This window comes from Garra rufa, chromosome 2 (genome assembly GCF_049309525.1).
Source record: "Garra rufa chromosome 2, GarRuf1.0, whole genome shotgun sequence".
Lineage (NCBI taxonomy): Eukaryota > Metazoa > Chordata > Actinopteri > Cypriniformes > Cyprinidae > Garra > Garra rufa.
Window position 1 is genome coordinate 64,484,014 of NC_133362.1, and position 21,711 is coordinate 64,505,724.

General features: G+C 41.3%; 1 protein-coding gene across 1 annotated transcript in view; it reads right to left on the bottom strand.

The window, feature by feature from the left end:
* LOC141326040 (NACHT, LRR and PYD domains-containing protein 3-like) overlaps positions 1-10,386 on the bottom strand; it is an 83,482-nt gene extending 73,096 nt beyond the window's left edge. Inside the window, exons 1-3 of the mRNA XM_073834745.1 lie at positions 10,128-10,386; positions 6,375-6,437; positions 836-2,639 (exon numbers count right to left, since the gene is read on the bottom strand). Coding sequence (XP_073690846.1) covers positions 836-2,639; positions 6,375-6,437; positions 10,128-10,386 — 2,126 coding nt within the window. The remainder of the gene's footprint in view (positions 1-835; positions 2,640-6,374; positions 6,438-10,127) is intronic.
* Between the last annotated feature and the right edge of the window lie 11,325 nt (positions 10,387-21,711).

A 21,711-nucleotide genomic window follows, 5' to 3' on the forward strand; every position in this document is an offset into this window, starting at 1 on the left:
TGTCATTTTGTCACCATTTGGTTGTGCCCTCGTTTGCCCTCATCCCCGTCACCTGTGTAATTATTAGTCATCTGTGTCACCTGTTTAATTATCTCCCTTTATAAGTCTGTCTTTGTCTTGAGTTCCCTGTCGGTCTTTGATATTGTTTGATGTTACATATGTGGATGTTCCTGCCTGTATCTCTAAGTATATATTAAATATAAGTGTTATTGTTAATCCTGTCTCCCGTCTCGTCCGTCCAGCACCGAACTGTTACAGCATCACTTCCCACTTTGATAATTACTGTAGTTACCATGTTCTGAACAGCACATCCTTTCTTTTCCCTCAGATGTAATCTGTCTAGGTGGTTGATTATAAACATTTGGACTTCATATCTGAAAATTACCTCAATTTAGCACCAGCAAGCTTGTTAGCTAGACAGTTAGCATCCCCGGAATCATGCAGCATTAGTTTAAGTTTATTACTGCATATAATTCATTAAAATAGAAGTTTAATTTCATAAAGTACAAGTTCATATCAAAATGCACCTACATTTTTTTGAATTTTGTGTTTTTTGTTGAATAAAATACTATTTTCCCCTATATATTTCATCATTAAGGATTTATTTTACAAAGTTAAATCTCGTCTTGTCTCGTTCTCGAGAACCCCAAATCTTTTCTCGTCTTGTCTCTTGAGATAAGTGTCTTGTCACACCCCTAGAATCTATTAATCAATTTGAGTCTAAAATCATCCCATAACTAGTCATCTGCATATTTGAACAGTGATTCATCAAATATGAATGTCAAAACAGACAGAAGACAGAATACATTAAACAGCAGTCAGTGAAATTACTCACAGGGCTTTTTTGCAGCATCTCACAGCTGGAATGAGTCTCTCATAGTTTGAAGAATATGATGTGAACTTCTCATAGTTTGAAGGAGACGTGATTCTCTTTGGGTTGAACTCATCCAGCACCTTCTCTGACATCAGCAGTACTGTGGTCAGCAGTGTATACTTTGAAGAGGCGAGTTCTCTTTCTGGATGTTCATCCGAATTGATGTAACTCTGGATTTCCTTAAATAATGAATGATCTTTGAGCTCGAGTAAGCAGTAGAATAGGTTGACTAAAGCTTCATCTCCAATATCCTCATTTTGTTCTTGTTTAATGTATTTAGTTGTTTGCCTGATGCTCTCTGTGGTGTCTTGAGTTTTTGTGATCAGGCCGTCGAGCAGCTTTTGACTGGACTCCAGAGAAATTCCCATCAGAAACCGCAGGAACAGGTCCAGATGTCCACTCTTACTCTGGATTGCTTTATCAACAGCCTTCTGCAGTAGCTTCTGCAATGTGGTGTTTCTTTTCGGGTTATCAAAGAAAAACTGTAGCTCACTCATGTTCTTGTTCAGGTAACAGATGAACACATGCACTGCAGCGAGGAACTCTTGAACACTCAGATGCACAAAGCTGAAAACTTTTGTCTTATTATGGCCATCTACCTTCTTAAAGATCTCAGCAATCATTCCTGTGAACTCAGCATCTTTACTCACATTAATACCACATGCTTTCAGATCTTCCTCATAAAACACAGCGTTTTCTTGCTTTAGCTGTTCAAATGCTAGCTTGGCTAATTTCAGAATCATTTCTCTATTTGATGCCAGGAGCTTGGTATGTTGTTGTTCTTCTTGTTCATCATACTTCTGGTTCTTCATGTCCATCTGTATCAGCAGGAAGTGGATGTACATTTCAGTGAGTGTTGTGCTGATGTTCTCTTCACTGTTCTGGAAGGGAATATCTTGAAGTTCTTCAGCTGTGATCCAGCAGAACACAGGAATGTGGCACATGATGTAGAGACTACGATTCATCTTAATGTGTTTGACGATTCTGTCTGCCAGAGTCTGATCTCTGATTCTCTTTCTGAAGTACTCCTCCTTCTGTTGGTCAGTGAATCCTCGCACCTCAGTGAACAAACCCACACATCGAGGAGGAATCTGATTGGCTGCTGCTGGTCGTGATGTCACCCAGACAAGAGCTGATGGAAGCAGAGTCCCTTTGACCAGATTCGTGAACAGCACATCTACAGATGATCTTTCCTCAACAGTGTTCAGTGACTTACTTTTAAAATCCAGACGCAGGTGACTCTCATCAAGTCCGTCAAATATAAACGCAAGTTTACATTCTTTATATAACTTTGATTTCTCCAGGTCCTTCAAATCAGGATAAATTTTCATCAGAAACTCATGGAAACTGATCTCTGTGTCTTTAACCATGTTGATCTCTCTGAATGGAAGCAGAAACACACAGTCTATATCCTGACTGGTTTTATCTTCTGCCCAGTCCAGGATGAATTTGTGCACAGAAACAGTTTTCCCAATGCCAGCGACTCCCTTGGTCAGCACAATCTTCTCCTTATTGTTTCTCCTCAGTTCATTAAATATATCTTCACATTTGATTGGTTTGTCCTGTGATTTCTGGGTCTTTAGAGCATCATCAGTCTTTAGAATCTCATGTTCCTGATTGACATCTTTCATATCTCCAACTGTGATGAACAGTTCTGTGTAAACCGTCTTCAGATCGGTGTAGCTATCATCTTTGTTGCTCTCAAAAATATATGTTGCTTTATTCTTCATTTTGGTTTTGTGAGTTTTCAAGAACTTTTCCAGCTCTATAATAAAAAAAGAAAAGAAAAAAAAAACATTAAACTATTTTGACAATTTTTTCATATCATCATTATTAATAACTGATGGAAACAGCACTGTACATCATCAACAATTTGGTTTCAGTTTACAATTTGTAAATATGTATATATATTTGTATGGTCTTTCCATATGATTCAGAACATCTTAACACAACATTGACATAGTTTTCACATCATCTAGCACATTAAACAGGATGTGATGCTGTGTAATACATGGGTTGAACTTTTGCCTGTGTGATTGTAATCATGTCTTGATGATACCAAGCCCTTGTCCACACTAATATGTTTTTGTTTGAAAACACATTTTTCTTTCCATTTTTGCCTTCCATCCACACTGAGATGGCATTTTTGTTGAAGAAATATAGTTTTTTTAAAACCAAAGTGGATACATTTGAAAATGCAGTTCCCTTCCAGGTAACTTACGCTGCGTCGAAACGCTTTGAGAACGCCTCCAGTGTGACCACGCTCTGAATCGTGTGTAATCAGTCCAATGGAATCGCGAGACGTCACGTACGTGATGATGTCACCGACGAGGAAGCATAAAAGCACGTAAGGAGAGAGCAGCGCTAGCTTTCTGCCATTCAGCATGCGCTCTATGTCTGTCACTCTCCGTTTTTCGTGCCAGTTTGCACAACTTTTATTTTGAGAGTGATTGTTTGTCTGTGTGAGAATGTCTAAGAAGGGTGAACATAAACAGCAGCATCACAGGCCGCATTTCATTACGGGTGAGGATACACACGGTCTGTGTGTTGTCTGTCTGGGAGCGGCACACGCCACATCAGCCCTTGAGGGGGCTGGTTGCGTGCAGTGTGAACGTATGCCTCTGCGTGTGCTTCGCTCCCGGAAAGCCCTCTTCGAGGAGGGGGCTTTCGCCAGCGTTACTCGCGGGTCTGGTCTTGGAGACGGGGGAGTCCCTATCTCCAGCCTCACCTGTTAGATCCATTGCCCACTCTCTGGGATCAGAAGCCCGCTCTGCGGTTTCTTTCCCCCGGGGAAAGGGCGCGGCGCTTCTCTTATCTTCCTCCGAGGAGATTGATATTGAGGGCATCGATGAGGATTCACCCCCTCACTCTCCCCAGTACGAGGAGCTTTTGGAGGTGGTCACTCGTGCCGTAGCCACATTAAATCTAGAGTAGCCGGCCGAGAGACAGGCTGAACCGCAGCGGAGCAAATTAGATGAGCGCTTCCTGCGGTCTCGGCCGCCACCTTCATGCAGGAGCCTTCCGTTTTTCCCGGACCTTCACACTGAGGTGTCGACGTCTTGGGGGAAACCTTTTTCATCGCGGCTCTACAGCCCCTCCGCTGCACATTATGCCAATGTGGTGGGGCTGTCAGAGCATGCTTACACGGCGATGCCCCGAGTTGAGCAGACGCTTGCGAGCTATCTGTCCCCCGAAGCGGCATTGTCGTTAAAGGCTCCAGCGTTGCTCTCCAGAGCTCTTAAAACCACCTCAACTCTGGTGGGCAAAGGTTATGCGGCGGCAGGTCAGGCTGGTGCGTGTCTGCACACCATGCCGGTGTTACAGGCGTACATACCAGCTCCTCGTACCGGGAGGCTCAAAAGAAGAGCTAAGTTGGGCCCTTCAAAGCCCAAGACAGATCTGAGGGTCATTCTTCAGGCTAAGAAGGGCTCGGCTAAACGGCCCTGACTCCTATGGAGGGCAGTTGGGGACAGTCCCCTCTGGGGAAGAGCGGTTAACACCTCATCATACGGTGCCCGTCTCTCCTCGGTGTCCCCAGGGGTGTGTCTTGCCAACCCTGCCACCTATGGTGCTTCAGGGCGCAGCAGACCCCAGCGAGGCCGCGTCTGTGCGCCTTCCCCCAGATTGCTCTGCTCCCGGGAGTTCTGGCGAAGGTGCGCCGGGAAGGGATCCGACTTCTGCTAGTCGCCCCGCTCTGGCCGGGCAGAGTATGGTTCTCGGACCTGATTTCCCTCCTAGATGGCTCCCCCTGGGAGATTCCTGTCAGGAGGGATCTCCTCTCGCAGGCGGGGGGTCATATTCTCCACCCCCGCCCGGAGCTGTGGAAGTTGTGGGTGTGGCCCCTGAGGGGGCACAGCTTGTAGCTTCCGGTCTCTCAACCGAGGTTGTTGAGACCATCCTCCAGTGCAGAGCTCCCTCCACGAGGAAACTGTACACCTTGAAGTGGAGACTCTTCACTTTTTGGTGCGGGGACCGCCAGTTTGACCCAGTTAACTGCCCAGCTGGTACAGTGCTGGAGTTCTTACAGGCTCGTCTCTCCGCCGGGTTAACACACTCCACCTTGAAGGTCTACGTGGCGGCCATAGCTGCTTACCACGCCCCTCTTGGTGGCCTGTCAGTGGGATACCTCCCTAAGGTCCCCACCGTTGCACCACGGCCTGTTGTACTGCAGGCGTTTCATCCTCCTCCCTTTCGGGAACCCGGCCAGCAGAAGCTTAACTGTGTGAACGTCCACAGAACTGCCCTGTGGAGGAAGGCTGACCAACTTCTGGTCTGCTACGGCCCTCCGAGGAAAGGCCGTCCTGCAGCCAAGCCTTCCTTAAGCCGGTGGATCGTGGATGCCATTTCCCTTTTCGTATGAGTCCTCTGGTCTCCCCTCACCATTGGGAGTCAAGGCTCACTCGACTCGAAGTATGTCTGCCTCTAAAGCCCTTCTTTCGGGCTTGTCTGTTCAAGATATCTGCAACGCTTTCGTCCTCTCGCCCTAACTACGGCAGGGATATCCTTAGTATGGCGGCGTGGGCAAACTCGTTCCCAAAGCGTTTCGACGCAGCTTAAGTTACCTGGAAGGGAACGTCTCAGGTTACGTATGTAACCCTACTTCCCTGAAGGGAACGAGACGCTGCGTCTCGAGGCCATACTTCCGGCATCCCTGCGGCGCTTGCTGCTTCCAGAAAGCTAGCACTGCTCTCTCCGTACGTGCTTTTAAGCTTCCTGGTCGGTGACGTCATCATGTACGTGACGTCTCGCGATTCCATTGGACTGATTACACACGATTCAGAGCATGGTCACGCTGGAGGCGTTCCCAAAGCGTTTCGACGCATCGTCTCGTTCCCTTCAGGGAACTAGGGTTACATACGTAACCTAAGACGTTTTTGCATTGTAGAGTGGAATATGAAAATGATGATGCATTATTTGTCATGTGATGCATATTATGCAAAAAGATATCAATGTTCATGCTGGTATTATGTTTTTAAATTTCTCACTGTTGCTAAAGATGTGTTACATTGTACACGCTTCATATCACAGTCCTGGAAGAAGACAGAAAATTTATACACAATTGCTGTCCTGTGACAAAACATGATGGCAGTTGCGTTTTAGATCAAACATATAATGGTGAGTGAGTGTGACCTGGATGTGTTAGTGAATGAAGATATTTCCGTAAATAAAATTATCCTGCCAAAAGAACTGCATATAAACAGCCCAGTAAGGTTTTATGAGGTTTTTTTTACGTTTGGAAAACACTAATGCAGGCTGAGAGCTTTGTATAATGAAAAATGCTGTTTTCAAATGTATCTGTAGCTGTAGCCTTAATCAGTTTGGTGACAGTGCCACCTATTTGATAACATTTTCATACTATTGTAAACTGGCTGTCACTGGGGACACACTGTTTTATTCTAAATATTTGTATAAAAGCTGCCGATGATGTGACTGGCCTAGTAATTGCTGCTGCAGTTATATTTTCTCTTCTTTCCATTGACAGACAGTGATTGTTATTTACTTGCGATTTGATGTGTATCAGCTCCAACAGGGACAGATGCGTTTGTACTTCCCTTAGCCTGAGCTGTGAGAAAGAGAGAGAAATACTCACTGAGAAACATAAATCACACGATCACATCAGCAAAGAGATACATTTATGTCATATATCACACTGGCATGGTGGATTGGCCATCTGGCAATTCTGGCAAATGCCAAAGGGGAGGACCATTTTCTTTAATGTTGGCCGGCCCACTGCTTAAATATATATAAGAATGAATTACAGTAAATGTATGTCGCCTATATTCATCACGTGGCCCACTTGAGTCAAACATTTAAATTAATTTATCTCGCTCCAGCTCAGTGCAGTGGCTCAAAAGTGCTCATCAATGACAAAACGTTTGAAACAGCCAATCAAAGTGTAGAAGGTGGGATTAAACGTTCACAGAGCAGAGCTGCGAGACACTTGAATGCGAGCTGAGGCAATGTAAGCGGCTAAACATGACGAGACAATTCAGCAATATTTGCTAACTATTTAGGATATTAATGTTAAATGACAGACATTTATCAGGTATGCAAAATACTACTGGCCTTTTCAAATTTCTTAATGCCATTTACGATATTTATCGCAGTGTAAGTTAATAGTGAATGTTTTTAAATCTCTATCCAGGCTTTCTTCTGTAATTTCACGTGCCTAAGAAAATGTTAAACAATAAACCTAAAATATAATTCTCAAACTTACTCCAGCTCATTGTAAATCTGAAGACCTTCACTTGCAAGTGGCGTGAAAAAAAAAGTGATATATTAAACTATAATAAAAAGATTATTTTTATTTTTATATACAACTGGTGGTCAAATGTTTGAAATAACTATTTATTTTTTGAAAGAAGGCTGAATTATTATGACCATAAATACAGTAAAAATAACAACATGAATAATTTATACTTTAAAAGGTGGTTTTCTGTTAAAGCTATTTTAAAATGTAATTTATTCCTGTGAATAAAGCTGAATTTTCAGCATCATTACTTAAATGAGAATCTTCAGTCATACTTCAGTGACACATGGCTCTTCAGAAATTATATCAATATACTGTTTTTCTGCTTAATTGTTAACAGTTATTCTTTTTATTATCAATACTAAAAACTGTTTTTGTTTAATATTTTTGTAGAAACTGTGATACTTTTAGTTTTTTTAGGATTATTTAATGAATCCAAAGTTAAAGCATTTATTTGAAATATATATAATGTGTAATAAGTATAAATATCTTTACTGTCACTTAAATCTTTAAATGCAACCTTATTAAATAAAAGTATTAATTTATATTAGAGGTGGGCCGTTATCGGCGTTAATGTGCTGCGTTAACGTGAGACTCTTATCGGGCGATAAAAAAATATCACCGTTAATCTATTCTCAACGTTGGGTTGGGAGCGGGGTCTAAACTACATAAGCTATGATGACTTTCACCTTGATATTTTAGCGCGGATGACGTATACCTAGTCGAATTGCACTGTAGGGGGTGAGAACGAGTCTTCAACTTCTGTGAAATTACCACATCAAATGAGACGTGCAAACATGGATGCAGTTATGAAGCCACTTCAGGGCAGGTGCGTGCATTGCTAGACCCTTTTTACTGGGGCACGTGCCCCAGTGAAAATCTGCTGTGCCCCGGTAAAATCTCAAGTTTGAGTTATGATTTACTTTGTTAATCCCGAAATAAAGACATTAAACTATATGCAACAACTGAATTGACGCTTCTAGAAGCAACGCAGTTTAATCGAAGACTGTGCACGCAGAAATCCATGCCTGTGCGCGTCTGTGTATTTAACGGCAACGCGCACGTCGTGCAGCCTTTTGCGAAGAAGTATTTGGTTACATACTATACAACTATACTTGGTTTGTATAGTTAATTATGTTGTAAATGCAATTGTCAAGCAGTTTGTGATGCATTTTGGAAACAGGAGATGAGCGCCTGGTCTAATGCGCCACCTGACTTGAGAAACCCGTTCTCAAAGACTTACTTTTAGTCATTATTTAAGTAGCACACATATTCTGAAAATGCCTTCATCAGAATTCAAATTAGCCATTTTAATCTAGATTAATCTAGATTAATTCCAAGATTTAATCTAGATTAATCTAGATTTAAAAAAATAATCTATGCCCACCCCTAATTTATATATTATTTAATATTATCCTAGAATGGTAATGTATTACATTGTCCATAAAAATATGAAGCAGCACAACTGCTTTCAACACTGATAATAATCAGACATGTTTCTTAAGCAGAAAATCAGAATGATTTCTAAAGGACCAATAGAAAAGAACCATAAAAACAGTCCACAGTGTTTTAGAGCAGAGCATTGCATCATTTGGACTGATATAATGGCAGGTTTTTAACTTCAGAAATATTAAACTTTACCTCTAAAAGAGATACAAATAATTCTTCTAAATTATTTACTATTTGTCACACCACCAGGAAAGACAAATTCTAAAAAGGTATGCCAGTCATTCATTAATGTTAATGAAAAAAGAAAGTATTTTATTTCTGTATTGCATTATATTTTTGGTGTAAAAAAATCCCTGTGCATAATGAGCTGTCTTAAAAAATTAGTTATTGTTACTAGTTACTTCTCACAAATAGTAACTGAGTTAGTAACTGAGTTACATCATTACAAAAGTAACTAATTACCAGACAAAGTAACTATTGCGTTACTTAAAAAAAAAAATCAAATTTAATATAACTGTAAAATAAATATAAAACATTGTACACGAATCTACACTATTTTAATGTTTTTGTGGGACAACGTGAGAGACAACTATCAAATTCAACATATTATTATAAATATTATCATTACTATAGTGGAACAATAAAGCACAATAGATGGTTTAGAACTTTAAGTATCATTATCACCTCTTTTTTTCCTGGGCATAAGTTGCACATTACATAAATATTTTTGCTTATACTTCCAGTTTGCAAAAGCTACCTTTGAACTTATTGGACTTGCCATCGTTGTGACTCCTGGATTTTGTTGGTGTGTGTGACTGACCGTGCGTGTGCTTGTGTGTGAACACCCGCACTACTCTGCCTCTGATTGGCAAACTATAGAAATTTACTCAATCTAAGCCAATCATCGCGTTCTCAGTTACACCACGTTTACAGACACACCAATCATCATCACTGGTTATGTGTCCCGCCCCGGCCCCCGAACACACACAAACACACACACACACACACACACACACACACACACACACCCCAGAGCCATAGAGATGTCCTATGGCTGAGAGAGACGCTGCTCGCATGAAAACCGCTTCAGTGTTCTCAGTTATAGTAACGCGCATTTTATTGTCAGTAACGGTAACAGCGTTGTAATGGGGGAAACAGTAATTTGTTTGATTACTCGTTACTGAAAAAAGTATCTCCGTTAGTAACGCCGTTTATTTATAGCACCGTTATTCCCATCACTGATAATGAGCTGGAGGGTTTATGGTGTGGTGTGTTGCAGGCCGGGTGTGGAGGGTCAACTCTGTGCCAGAAAGTCCAGGGCGTTGGTTTTTTTTGTTTTTTGTTTTGGCCTTTTTGCCTTTATTAGGATAGGACGGATCAGATAGGACAGGAAGCGAGGTGGGAGAGAGTTAGGGGGCAGGATCGGGCGCAACGGCGCACTAACCACAAGCCTATCGGCGCCGATGTCCAGGGCCATTTTTTAGCCCCGGTCCGCCACTGCACACTGCACAAATGGACAATTACACATTACAGTCACAGTAAAATAAACATTACCTTGCTTGTGTTTCTTCTCCAGCTGTTCAGCAAGATCCTTCTGGTTCATCTTCCTCAGGATGCCAACCATGATCTTCACAGCTTCTTCTTGTCCAAAACAGCCCACCATCTTATCCACTGTTTTTAATCTATTTGCATTCTCAATTTCAGACTTTGATATACACTCATGATCTTTCTCTAAGTGCCACTGAAATAGCTCCAGATCAGTAGTTACCAGGTTCATCAGTGAGTCCTTGAGCAGATCTTTAACAGATGCCATCGTCCTTCACAGATTCACAGCTGCAGGACAACAAGAAGATCAAGAAGTAATTTCACTCTTAATATGAGGATCTAAGTGCTCATATGTTACTTGGATTATGAAGCTGTGAGCAGAGACAAATTAATGTGAATAACACATTGAACAGCTGTTTTGAGCTTTGTTAGCAAATAAATAAATAAATAAATAAATAAATTCTGACGTTATGTTAGTATCATATGAACTATTTACCAACGATGAATAAGGATGATGCAGATATTTTTTTGTTTCTCCACTGAACTGTGTCTTGGACAGAATTTCTGAAACTCTTTTCAATTCTGCATTTTTATAGGATTCTGAATGAGGAAAGTTTCTTCAGAACTTACACCTGTTAAACTAGAGCAATTTCAGAAAACTAACATAAAATGGTTCAACGTGGAGAATGTCCAATATTCTGATTACGGTGTTTACATGAGTTGCGTTTAGAATATTCCTTTCATGTTCCTTTTTTACATGTGATTATGTCCACACTAGATTAATTGCATGATTCATTTACCACCACCTGTCAGTTTTAGTTTTCTTATTGTTTTATTAATTTTAATAAAATGATCATCTATATCAATAAAAATGTATTATTAATGTAATATAAAACGTAATAATTTCTATGTTGAATTAAATCAAATTTTTTTCTTAAGCTACTTTTTGTAATGCATTTGATGCTTTTGTCATTTAACACAACTTTTTCAATTTGAAATATAATAAGCAGAAACAAGAAAACGACCCAGGTTACGTGTGTAACCCAGGTTCCCAGAGGAAACGAAAGCTGCGTCAAGCACTACGGGGAACGGCATTGGCGGACCACGCTCTGAATATTTTGTGTATAACAAATCCGAAGGAGGCCGTGACGTCACTGGCGGGGTGACGTAAGCGACCAGGAAGTATAAAAGCACGTGTGACGGAGCCGGCGTCAGCTTTCTAAGAATGCAGCAAGCGCTCCAGGGACGCCCTTGACGCAGCTTTCGTTTCCTCTGGGAACCTGGGTTACATACGTAATCTGGGTCGTTCCCTTCCGGAAACTCTAGCTGCGTCAAGCGCTATGGGGAACGAATATACCCACGCCTCCAAAATTCCAAGTCCCTGTCTGGGAACACCCAGAACAAGAGGGAGAGTAAATACACCTCGGCCTGGAAAACTGCCAGGACACGAGGGGTTGTAGTACACCTCTGTCTGGGAAACTGCCAGAGCAAGAGGGATAAAAGGAGTGCCTGGTGAACCTGCCAGGACACTGGAAGATCTCCGCCTGGGGAAATTGCCAGGACGCAAGTGGTATTACACCTCTGTCTGGGGAGCCCCCAGAACAAGAGGGAGGTACAGATCTGGCCATTAAAAATGCGTCTATTTTCACGCGGCAGCCTGCAATTTGGCACGCGTGGCCACGCGTCGGCCTGCAGGGGCTTTTTCAGATTATTTTAAAACGTTGTTGCGCTTCATATAATATCCACCAGGTGGCGCAAGGAACAACATTCTGTGGCCAAACCCTGCACAAAGAGAGCTATTTGGACAGTATTTGTTATGTCTGTTGTTTCAATATCTGGCGCCATAATCGGTAATTCATTCTGTATGTAACGGCAAAGTATTTATAATTTCGTTTCCTTTTTATTAAGTTAATTTAGAAAAAAAATTTGGAGCATTTTTGTTCGTTAAACGTAAGCTTTTTGTTTCTTAAAGACCAAGCGGCAGACAGTGAGTTGACCTACTCTGCTTCAATTTGCCTTCTCAAATCACGAATTGGCTAAAACAAAATCCATAGATGTAAAATAAAAGATATAAATAATAATAGATATAAATATGCGCTATTAGGTGCATATCCAATCCAATGCAAAACACATTTTTAGGACATGAAGACTCAAGCTCGATTAGTTACATTTTTTTCAGTGGAAAATATTTAACCGTTATTTTTTGTCATAAATAAATATGTAGAAAGACTTAAATTACTACTTAACGAAAAACAAAAACAAATAGAAAACAAAAACTGGTTTTATTATGTAGCTAGTCCGTAGAGATGCATTTCTCTCTAAAGGCGCGTGTCCAACGAGGATATGAGGAGGACTGTTAACTGCATCATCACTGACTCAGAAAACAGTAGTTTCTAAATAAATAATTAAAATATCTCCTTACTATTAGACAGTCATGGTATTTATTTTTGCCAGTGTTTTGTGGTAAGCTTTAAACATGGAACCCCTCCATGCTGTGCTGAACGTGCGCTCAATGCTGCTGACAGGACCGTCCGAGCCACTCTTGAAAGTCGTGGTAGCCTGGTCTCGTGTTTCCACCAGCGCTGCATATTTTTTTTTTAAATCACCACTGAATGTCTAAAATATAATTTTAGCCCGCATTTGATCTTTGATGGACTAAAATGCAGGGCTATAATACATCTTAAAAGTGGAACATGGAAATATAATGGATGTACTGCGAAAAAAGTTTTATACTGGACATTGTTTCCAAATGGTTAAATGTGAGATTCTGGAAATGAGAATTAAATTTAGCGTGAACGGTCGGGTCGGGAAGAAAATTATTCTAAGTGTGTATATATAGGCTATATATTCTAAGGGTGTATATATATAGTTAGTATATAGCGGGAGTGGGTGGAGGCGGAAGAAAATGGGAGCGGGACTAGAAAAGCACTTTGTTACAGCCTAGACTATTCAGATACTTCAACATCAAATAAAAAGTTATTCATAAGCAGGAGCAGTTTCATTATTGTTTTCTTTTCTTTTTTCCTGATGAACTTTTATTAGACTGCATTGTCCCCAACCGACAACCGACGTCGTTAAGTTATTATTAACTGACAAGATTGTGTTAAATACATTTAAATTTGAACTGATTGGTGGCTGTGACACATTAAAAACAGCTAAATTCGTTTTCGTGGATTAATTTCACACAAGCAAAAAGCAGCATAAACATCAGAACATCATGTGTAGAGCTTGTGCGCAGAGAAAAACCTAAGCTGTACATAAAAGAAATAAATATGCCCATATGTGAAATATATTTTTCTGAATGAATAATAAATTAACAAAACAAAGGAGAAAAAAAAAACAAGTACAAAATTACAAAATACATTATACATTTCAACATTTTAAACCAACAGCAAATGAAGATTTGAGAGGTAGCTCGTCTTTTTCATACCATTTATAAAATTTAAGATTTGTGTAAGAGGAGAAATATAAACTATAGTTTGGAGTGTTAATTTATTTTATGTATTATTAGTAGTAGTAGTATTTTCTTATTTTTTGTGCTTGACATTATGGTGGCGCGCTGCCCATGCATTTTTTTTTTTTTTTTCTTAAAAAAAATTTAAAGGAAAGGAAACCATTTAGATTTGGCCTTATGTCCATGTAAGTACTATAGCCTAGTATTATATCCTAATATTGAAAATAATGTAGACAAATAAACAGGCTCATTTTTCAAAACAATAAAGCTTTTATTATATGACTGACAACGAATACAAAAGTATCACAAGTGCTAAGGACTAAGATATCAGGATTAAATGATATCTGTTTAAAAAACTGTTTAACATGAAAAATATAATTTTATTGCATGTCGCGGTGTTATGTGTTGAGACACGGTGTAAGACAAAGAAACAGGTAAGCCAACAGCCAACTCTAGATCAGAGCAACCCCCTTCCCCTGGTTTGCATTTGTATAGCTCCACTCCAGTAATCATTTACATATAAAAGCTACACCGAGGCCAAGGTGACATGAATCATGGGGGGTGTCAGGTGCTAAGCCTTCCACATCAATTTTTGGCAGTTCCCGACAATTAGACAATTTAGACAGTTTGCAAGAATATTTAGTATCACTGGTGTAAAAATGCTGTTAGATGCCGGTGGAGTAAACGGGAGTTGAGAAAGTTGAAAGTGAGGGACAGACGCATCCTCCACTGGGCTTGCAGATCCAGCTATTTTAGGCTACTTTGAATTTAGAGTTAATAAGGTAGTAAGTTGCATTGTCCGATAAAAAAACATTATCAGAACTATCAGCACAGTATATGACACTAATCTGGGGTGCGTTTCGACTCGCTGGTTAACCTCCATAGTACGATGAATCATTGTGGAAACGAACTTAGCTAGTCACGAGTGTTTCCCGAACACGGTCGCATCTCCGTCGTTTGAACCACATTAGTTCAACAACTTAGGGCCGTTGTTAACCCCCTGGGGTCCAAACACGCGTATACGCGTTTTGTGGCAGTTTCCCAAAAGGAACTTCAATTACTCAGCCATTTCTGATTGTACAGATAAAATCAGTACATCAATCGAATCTGTAAAGGGTCTACTTTTATTTGTATATACTCACAAAACCAAAAAAATATTGTGATTTTACAAAATAGAGAAAACAAAAAGGGTGTGCTGTCTGCCGCGTTGATCTCCGTGATCTTCATTCAGAAACGCGTCATTAAAATAGACTATAACTCAGCCAATACACAACACAGAGACATGAGCAATATATCTAGAGAAAGCTTGATATCTATACTTTCAAATAAAGTAATGTTTATCGAAATCAAATATTCTGTGATAAAGTAATCCGTATGAAACCAACACAATGTCCAGTCTCTCTTGTCTGCTTCATTAGTTTTAATTAGATCACGCCCAAGAGCGATTCTATCTTTTCAAATTCAAATCGTCCACGTGAGGGCGCCGCGCCAAAAGTAGACGCCCACATCACAGTAAACAAAGGAGAAAGCAGTTTCTATTCTTTCAAGTTAGTCCTTTCTGGCAGAAGACGGGCTGTCAGGAATAAAACTTACTTCAGAAGATGAACATTATATGAGACACGGCGTGAACGAGCAGAGGAGATATTTACACAAGTAAGTTTTTTTTCTTTTATACTTGTTAGTTGTTATTGTGACAGAATGTGCACACATTTTACCAGTTAAGACTTTTTGCCAACTGTATTTCCTGATTACAGCAAGTGAAACATTATAAAGTATGTTTCATTTCACTGCATCTAAATGTCTCATGATGACAGGATGTTTCAACTTTTGTCGAAAAACGTGCCGGCGCGTTCTGAGGCACGCTTTTGTAATAACGCCGAAAAGAATGTAAAATTCTCCGTCAGTTTTGATCGTACAAATACAACCAATACATCATTCGAAACTGTAGAGGGTATATTTTTAATTGTATACACTGTGCTTTTATGAAAATAAGAAAACAGACAGGGCACGCACTCTGCCTTCACTGTCTCTGTTATATCTTTTCACAGACACATAAATGAAACAACCTAAATCTCAGTGATTACGTGCCTCACAAACATAATACATATACGTGTAGAAAGCTTGAAATGTTTACGTTTACATAAACCAATTCAAATAAAAAACTAATATTCTCTTTCTAAGTAATCTGTATGAAAGGTAGAAGATGTGTGGTTTCTCCTGTATCACTTCATTACAAACCTCACACCTGTATTTATCTTGCACTGTTTTTATTTGCTGTTATACACCTATGCTATACACTTACCAGTCAAAGGTACTTTTTTAAAGAAAAATAATTATCTAATTTTGTGAAATAGGTTTACTATGTAAAAAAAACTGCTCACTTAAAAAAAAAAACTTTTAATTATAAAAAAGTTTGGCTGGTAGTGTATGTATTTTCTCCATGTTAGCTCTGTCTTTGTCAGATCATTGTGTTGCTCACATCTACTTGTTTTCTTTGCAGTTTCTGCTGTTCCCCGTTTTCCTGTGTTCAAGTTTCCTGCGAGTCATTTGGATATTGCACCCTCGACATCTTGACTTCTGTGTTGTTTATTACTTTTGTTCCTAATAAAAAGTTTAACTGCACTCACAAGTGAATCTCAAGTTATTTTACATGATAGTTAAATATATTCAAAATATGCTTCAAACAAAATATATATTTATTTTGTCCTTTCATTTTTCCTTTATTCTTTCTGTTGTTTCCTCTCAGTCAACATCTGACTGAATGGCTCATTATGCGGCTCATTATGCAGGTCTTTGTCTTCTCAGGTGTAAATCACAGCATTATTCATGATCATTCACGCCTTCTCGCATACAGCCATTCGAAACAAAAAGTGTCTTCAAAAATGTAAATCTATATACTGTTTTGTGAAAACAAGTGAACTAGATGATTTTCACATCATTTGGTAGAAAAAAACCAAGCCTACCACATCCAATTCTCGAAAGTCCCGACAACAAATATTCTGTATGTGTTAGGCTCCATCCACACGAAGCCGGTGCGTGCCCTTTCCGATCTTTTTTTTCCCCTCGTTCTAAAAAAAAGTTCCGTACACACGAAACCACTGAAAACGGTGTAGTATATATGCCAGACCAGTATGGGGTGCTGTAATTCTGCCATAGATATACACTATACACGGAGAAGAAGACTTTGAGCATGCGCATAACCTTGCGCGCTGTATTCGTACTAAGAAGAAGAAGACGAAGATGTGAACAGTATCGCTTGTTGCTCATAACAGTTGCATAGAAGCAATAGATTTTGCTGTAATAAAGCTAGCAGGCTTAGTAGCAACACGAACACAATCATGTAGTCCCCCAATATTGTTGTTGCTGTTACGTGTGACGAAGCCGACATGTGATGTGATGACATCATCGTTTCAGAAAATATACGGATTGGCTGTACACACGAAACCGTGAGGGTGTCGTTTTCAGATTTATCCACTTTGGGACCCGGTTTCAAAAAATAGCGGATACAGTCTCCTAAAACGCCGGATCCGTGTGGATGACACGCCAATACGATAAAAAATGTATGCGTATACAGCGAAACGCGTCTCCGTGTGGACAGGCCCTTAGATGACCTTATTTCAGTGACTCCAAAAATTTAGTTTTTCACTATGCACGCATAAACGTTGTTTTCTCAAAAACAAAAAAATGTACATTCATGCTGCTTACATATTTTTGTAGTCCAATTTGTGCTAATTACAATGTATTTAGATTTAGGATATTAATATGTTTTTAACATACTGAAAAAAGCACAAATGTCAAGGCATGTCAAAACTTTTTCAGGGCCCCAGAACACCCTCAGACCCCAGAGGGTTAATGACGTCACCGAGTAATAACTTCTGCTATTTAACTGATTAGGGTCACTCAAAAATGCAGCTATATTGAACATGGCACCTAGTGACTAATTTACTATTTTTGTTCCCTGTCATTTCGCTTTATTTTATGTTTGATTCATTGCGCGTTCTCTCTTATGTCATACTCCGGGGTTCCCTCAGGCATTTGTGCACATGCGCACTATTCATAAACAACGCTTATAAAGGACGCACAAAAATACATAGAGTAAAAAGCATTTATTTTTAGATAAAATTGAGGATATAGATTGTACTGCGTGTTAGCTTGCAAACTGTGACCAAGAACATAATTTATTAAGCCCAGATGTGTTACTAAGAAGCAACGATGCTTCTAACCACAGGTTGAGAGCTGTAGTTCCAACCAAGTAAGTTTGTGACGCTGTTTGCGAATGTTCGTTTGAACTATGGTGTTGGGAAACACCCAATAGTTGAACTATGTTGGTAACGACGGAACTTGCGACCATAGTTGGCTAACGATGCTTTTGGGAAACGCACCCCTGGTTGCACAATAGAAAGATATGCAAACACTAGCCATGAGCCGTGTCGATTTCGACACAAAAGTTTAAAGATCAGTCAGTTTTTTTTTTGCAGTTATCTTAAAAGTAATGAGGCCATCAGCGGCAGTATAGGAGCGAAATGTTTATGAATAGCCGAATGGGGGTGGACCGGTCTTTCTTTGAAAATGCTATTGTAACAGAAACTGCTGCCCCATACATTAGGGAAAACATCGGAGCACATCACCGTTTTTTTTCAGGACAATGACCCGAAGCACTCTGCTGCAGGCAGACTCATTGAACAGGGTATAAACTGGGTTAAGACTCCCGCCGAATCCCACAACATGAATCCCATTGCAATGGTGTGGAATGCTCTGATAGATTATATTCGAAAAGTAGCAAAACCAACTACAAAGTCTGACTTAATTGATGCCATAAATAAATTCTGGTTCAAGGAACTTACAGCAGTGGCATAAACACGAGTTTAATGCATAAACAAACCTACGTGACCATAGTAACCCAGGATTATCAGAGATAGGTTTATTAATATTTTATTTTGAAATATTAAGAAATTATTATATTAATTGTTATAGAAATTAATACAATATTAAAATAATTATATAGGCGATGCTGTATATGCCAATGCTGTCTGTGCGCAATTTAGACAGCATTCACAAGTGTATCATGAATAAATATTACATGTACTTCAAATTAAATAGCCCTACAAGAAACATTTCATGCCTCCCACACAGTCTTGTCCTTTAACTTATCCTCTTTTTTTCCGTATTATTCGTTTATATTCGTTATTTTCACCTTCATTTTGATCTCTTTACATAACATTCTGGGCTGCATTTCCCGATAACGATTAATCTTAGCGCTTAAGAGCGCTTTCTACGAGTCATTTTGCGAACGTTCATTATTGTTTCACGTGCATTTCCCAAAAGTGCACTTAGTGATGTTTCATTAACAAATTTCAGGAGGAGCTCGCGCAGATAATTAACACGGCCAATTCATCATCAGCAATCACTACATAACCAGCCACTCTCCCTATCCAATTACTACAGTTCCTTTAAATAACCAAGCAGTCCTACCTTCAGCTATCTCTGATTCCAGCATTGGCACTCCCAATCGCCGCAACATGTCCGAGATTCACTCGTCCCCCGAGGATTATTCCTCTGATACAGACAAACCTGCAGCTCATCCAGCCTTCATCCAGGTCGCCCCCCAGGCCTCCAGCGCTCCGCAGGACCCACTAATCGAGCCCGCCGCTGCATCACGGGGCCGCAGGCCCCCACGCACCGCTGCTGCTCGCACTCCGAGCAGTGTTGTTTTAGTCAACGATGGCGAAATCATTTCGTTGACGCCACTTTTCATGACGATAACGAGACGATGACGAGATAAAAATGCCTCGTTGATGACTAAAACATGACGAGACGTGCGTGAGTTTTCGTTGATGAGACGGGCGGTCCGTCAGACGTTTAAAATGCATGACATTTCTGCTTATTGTGCATGCCAATCAAAACCTTAAACATTATGATGCCGCTATGGCAAGCCGTTTTAGCATTAAAATACTCTTTGCCATACTAGTATGGCAAGCCGTTTTAGCATTCCATCCTTGTTTGTGTTTTATGTTTTAAAACATTCCTTATTGCAATTGGTTGCCAAAAAAAAAAAAAAAACAACAACACTGCTCCGAGACGCCAGCTTACGCCGTCTCCACCATCTTCCCCAGCATCTTCTTACGCTCCAGCCTTCTCCTGCGCCCCAGCCAAGGGAAAATGGACCGTAGCCGAGCTCTGCAAGGGCCTCAGGCAGAGCGCGCTCGGGCCGCAGAGCCCCCTACTCCACGCCGAGGCGCAGCAAAAAGCCGTCGCCCCGCCCGGCCCGGGCCACGCCGCAGCTTCCAGCCTCGGCCTTCCTCCTCGATCTCCCAGGCTGGAGATCGCTTCCCACGCCAGCGAAGAGCCAGCCTCTGCCTGAATGTTTCTTGCTTGTCTGCAGAATTATTACATCACCCTGATTCACATTTTGCTGATTATGTCCTTTCAGGTCTCACGCGCGGCTTCCACCCCGGCATCCTAAGTCTCCCCTCCCAAAGCCTTGTCTGCCCAAATCTCAACTCCGCCCTCACCGAACCTGAAGTTGTCGACGACCTGATCAAAAAGGAAATCGAGTCCAGCTTCATGATCGGCCCCTTTCCCACCCCCCCCTTCCCAATTTTTCGAGTCAGCCCCATCGGCATAGCCACCAGGAAATTCTCAGGCAAAAAACGCCTGATCATTGACCTGTCATCTCCCCATAATTCCCCATTCCCAAGCATTAACAGCCTCATCCCGCTCGAAGAGTTCTCTCTTCATTACCACGACGTCGACCAAGCCATCACGGTGATTAAAAAGGCTGGTCGCGGCGCTTGGCTGGCCAAAGTCGACATTACTTCCGCCTTCAAAGTAATGCCCATCCACCCTGATTTATGGCACTTATTTGGCATCCGCTGGGAAAACAAATTCTATTTCGCCGTCCGCCTCACGTTCGGCTGCAGAAGCAGCCCCAAAATTTTCGACACTTTGTCGGAGGCAATTTGCTGGATCCTCTCCAATAACTACAACATTCCTTATCTGATCCAACTCCTAGATGACTTTTTAATCATCTCGCCTGCAGACTCTGTCACAGCCGCCCACCTCCTGACAGCCCAAAAGCTGTTTTCTGAGCTCGGGGTTCCTCTCGCTAAGGAAAAAACAGAGGGCCCCGCCACTTCTATCGAATTTTTGGGTATCAAATTAGATTCCCAAAAATTCCAGGCCTCCCTCCCTAAAAAAAAAAAAATTGACAGAACAATTCTGATAGCCTCCACCCTGATAACCAGCTCTAGCCGTTCAAAACGCGAGCTGTTATCTGTCCTGGGCCACCTAAATTTTGCCATGCGCATCATCCCCCAAGGCCGCCCCTTCATCTCTCATCTCCTCTCCCTCGCTTCCTCCGCCCACGCCCTCGAGGACCAGATTTCCTTAACTGACTCGTGTCGCAACGAGCTCAGTTTATGGATTTCCTTCCTCAAGCAATGGAACGGCCTATCCTTCTTTTACACCAACCTGATATCTTCCCCTATCGATATCCAAGTGTACACAGACCCCGCCCCCTCCGTCGGCTTTGGAGGTTTTCTCCAAGGCCGCTGGTTCGCCTCCACATGCCCCCCCGAGCTGACCCATTTGCCCCAGCAGCTATCATCCTCTGCGCTTTTCGAGCTCTAACCGCTAGTGGTCGCTGCTTCCCTATGGGGGAAAGAGTGGTCCGCCACCAGCATTCTCGTTCACTGCGACAACGAAGCTACAGTGTACTGCATCAATAAGGGTCGTTCTCATTCCCCCACCCTCTTGCACCTGCTAAGACGCTTGATTTGGATTTCGGCTAGTGACCAATTCATTATAACTGCTAAACACATCCCCGTTTCCAAGAACCAAATCGCTGACTCTCTTTCTCGCTTTGCTTTCCAGAAATTCAGATCGCTGGCTCCAGAGGCGGACCCGCTCCCAACTCCAGTTCCTCCCTATTCAGAGCTGATATTCCCGTAAACCACCCCCCAAGACATGCTTCTCTCTGGTATCCCAGCCGATAACTTCAGTGCCCGCTCACGCTCGAGCGCCCCGCTTAATTTCCCTTGCCCATGCAATGCCCGCCCATGCTCGAGCGCCCCGCTTTCCCCTTTTAAGCACTGCAATGCTCGCCCTCGCTGCAAACCCCGCTTATTTTTCCTAAGCCTC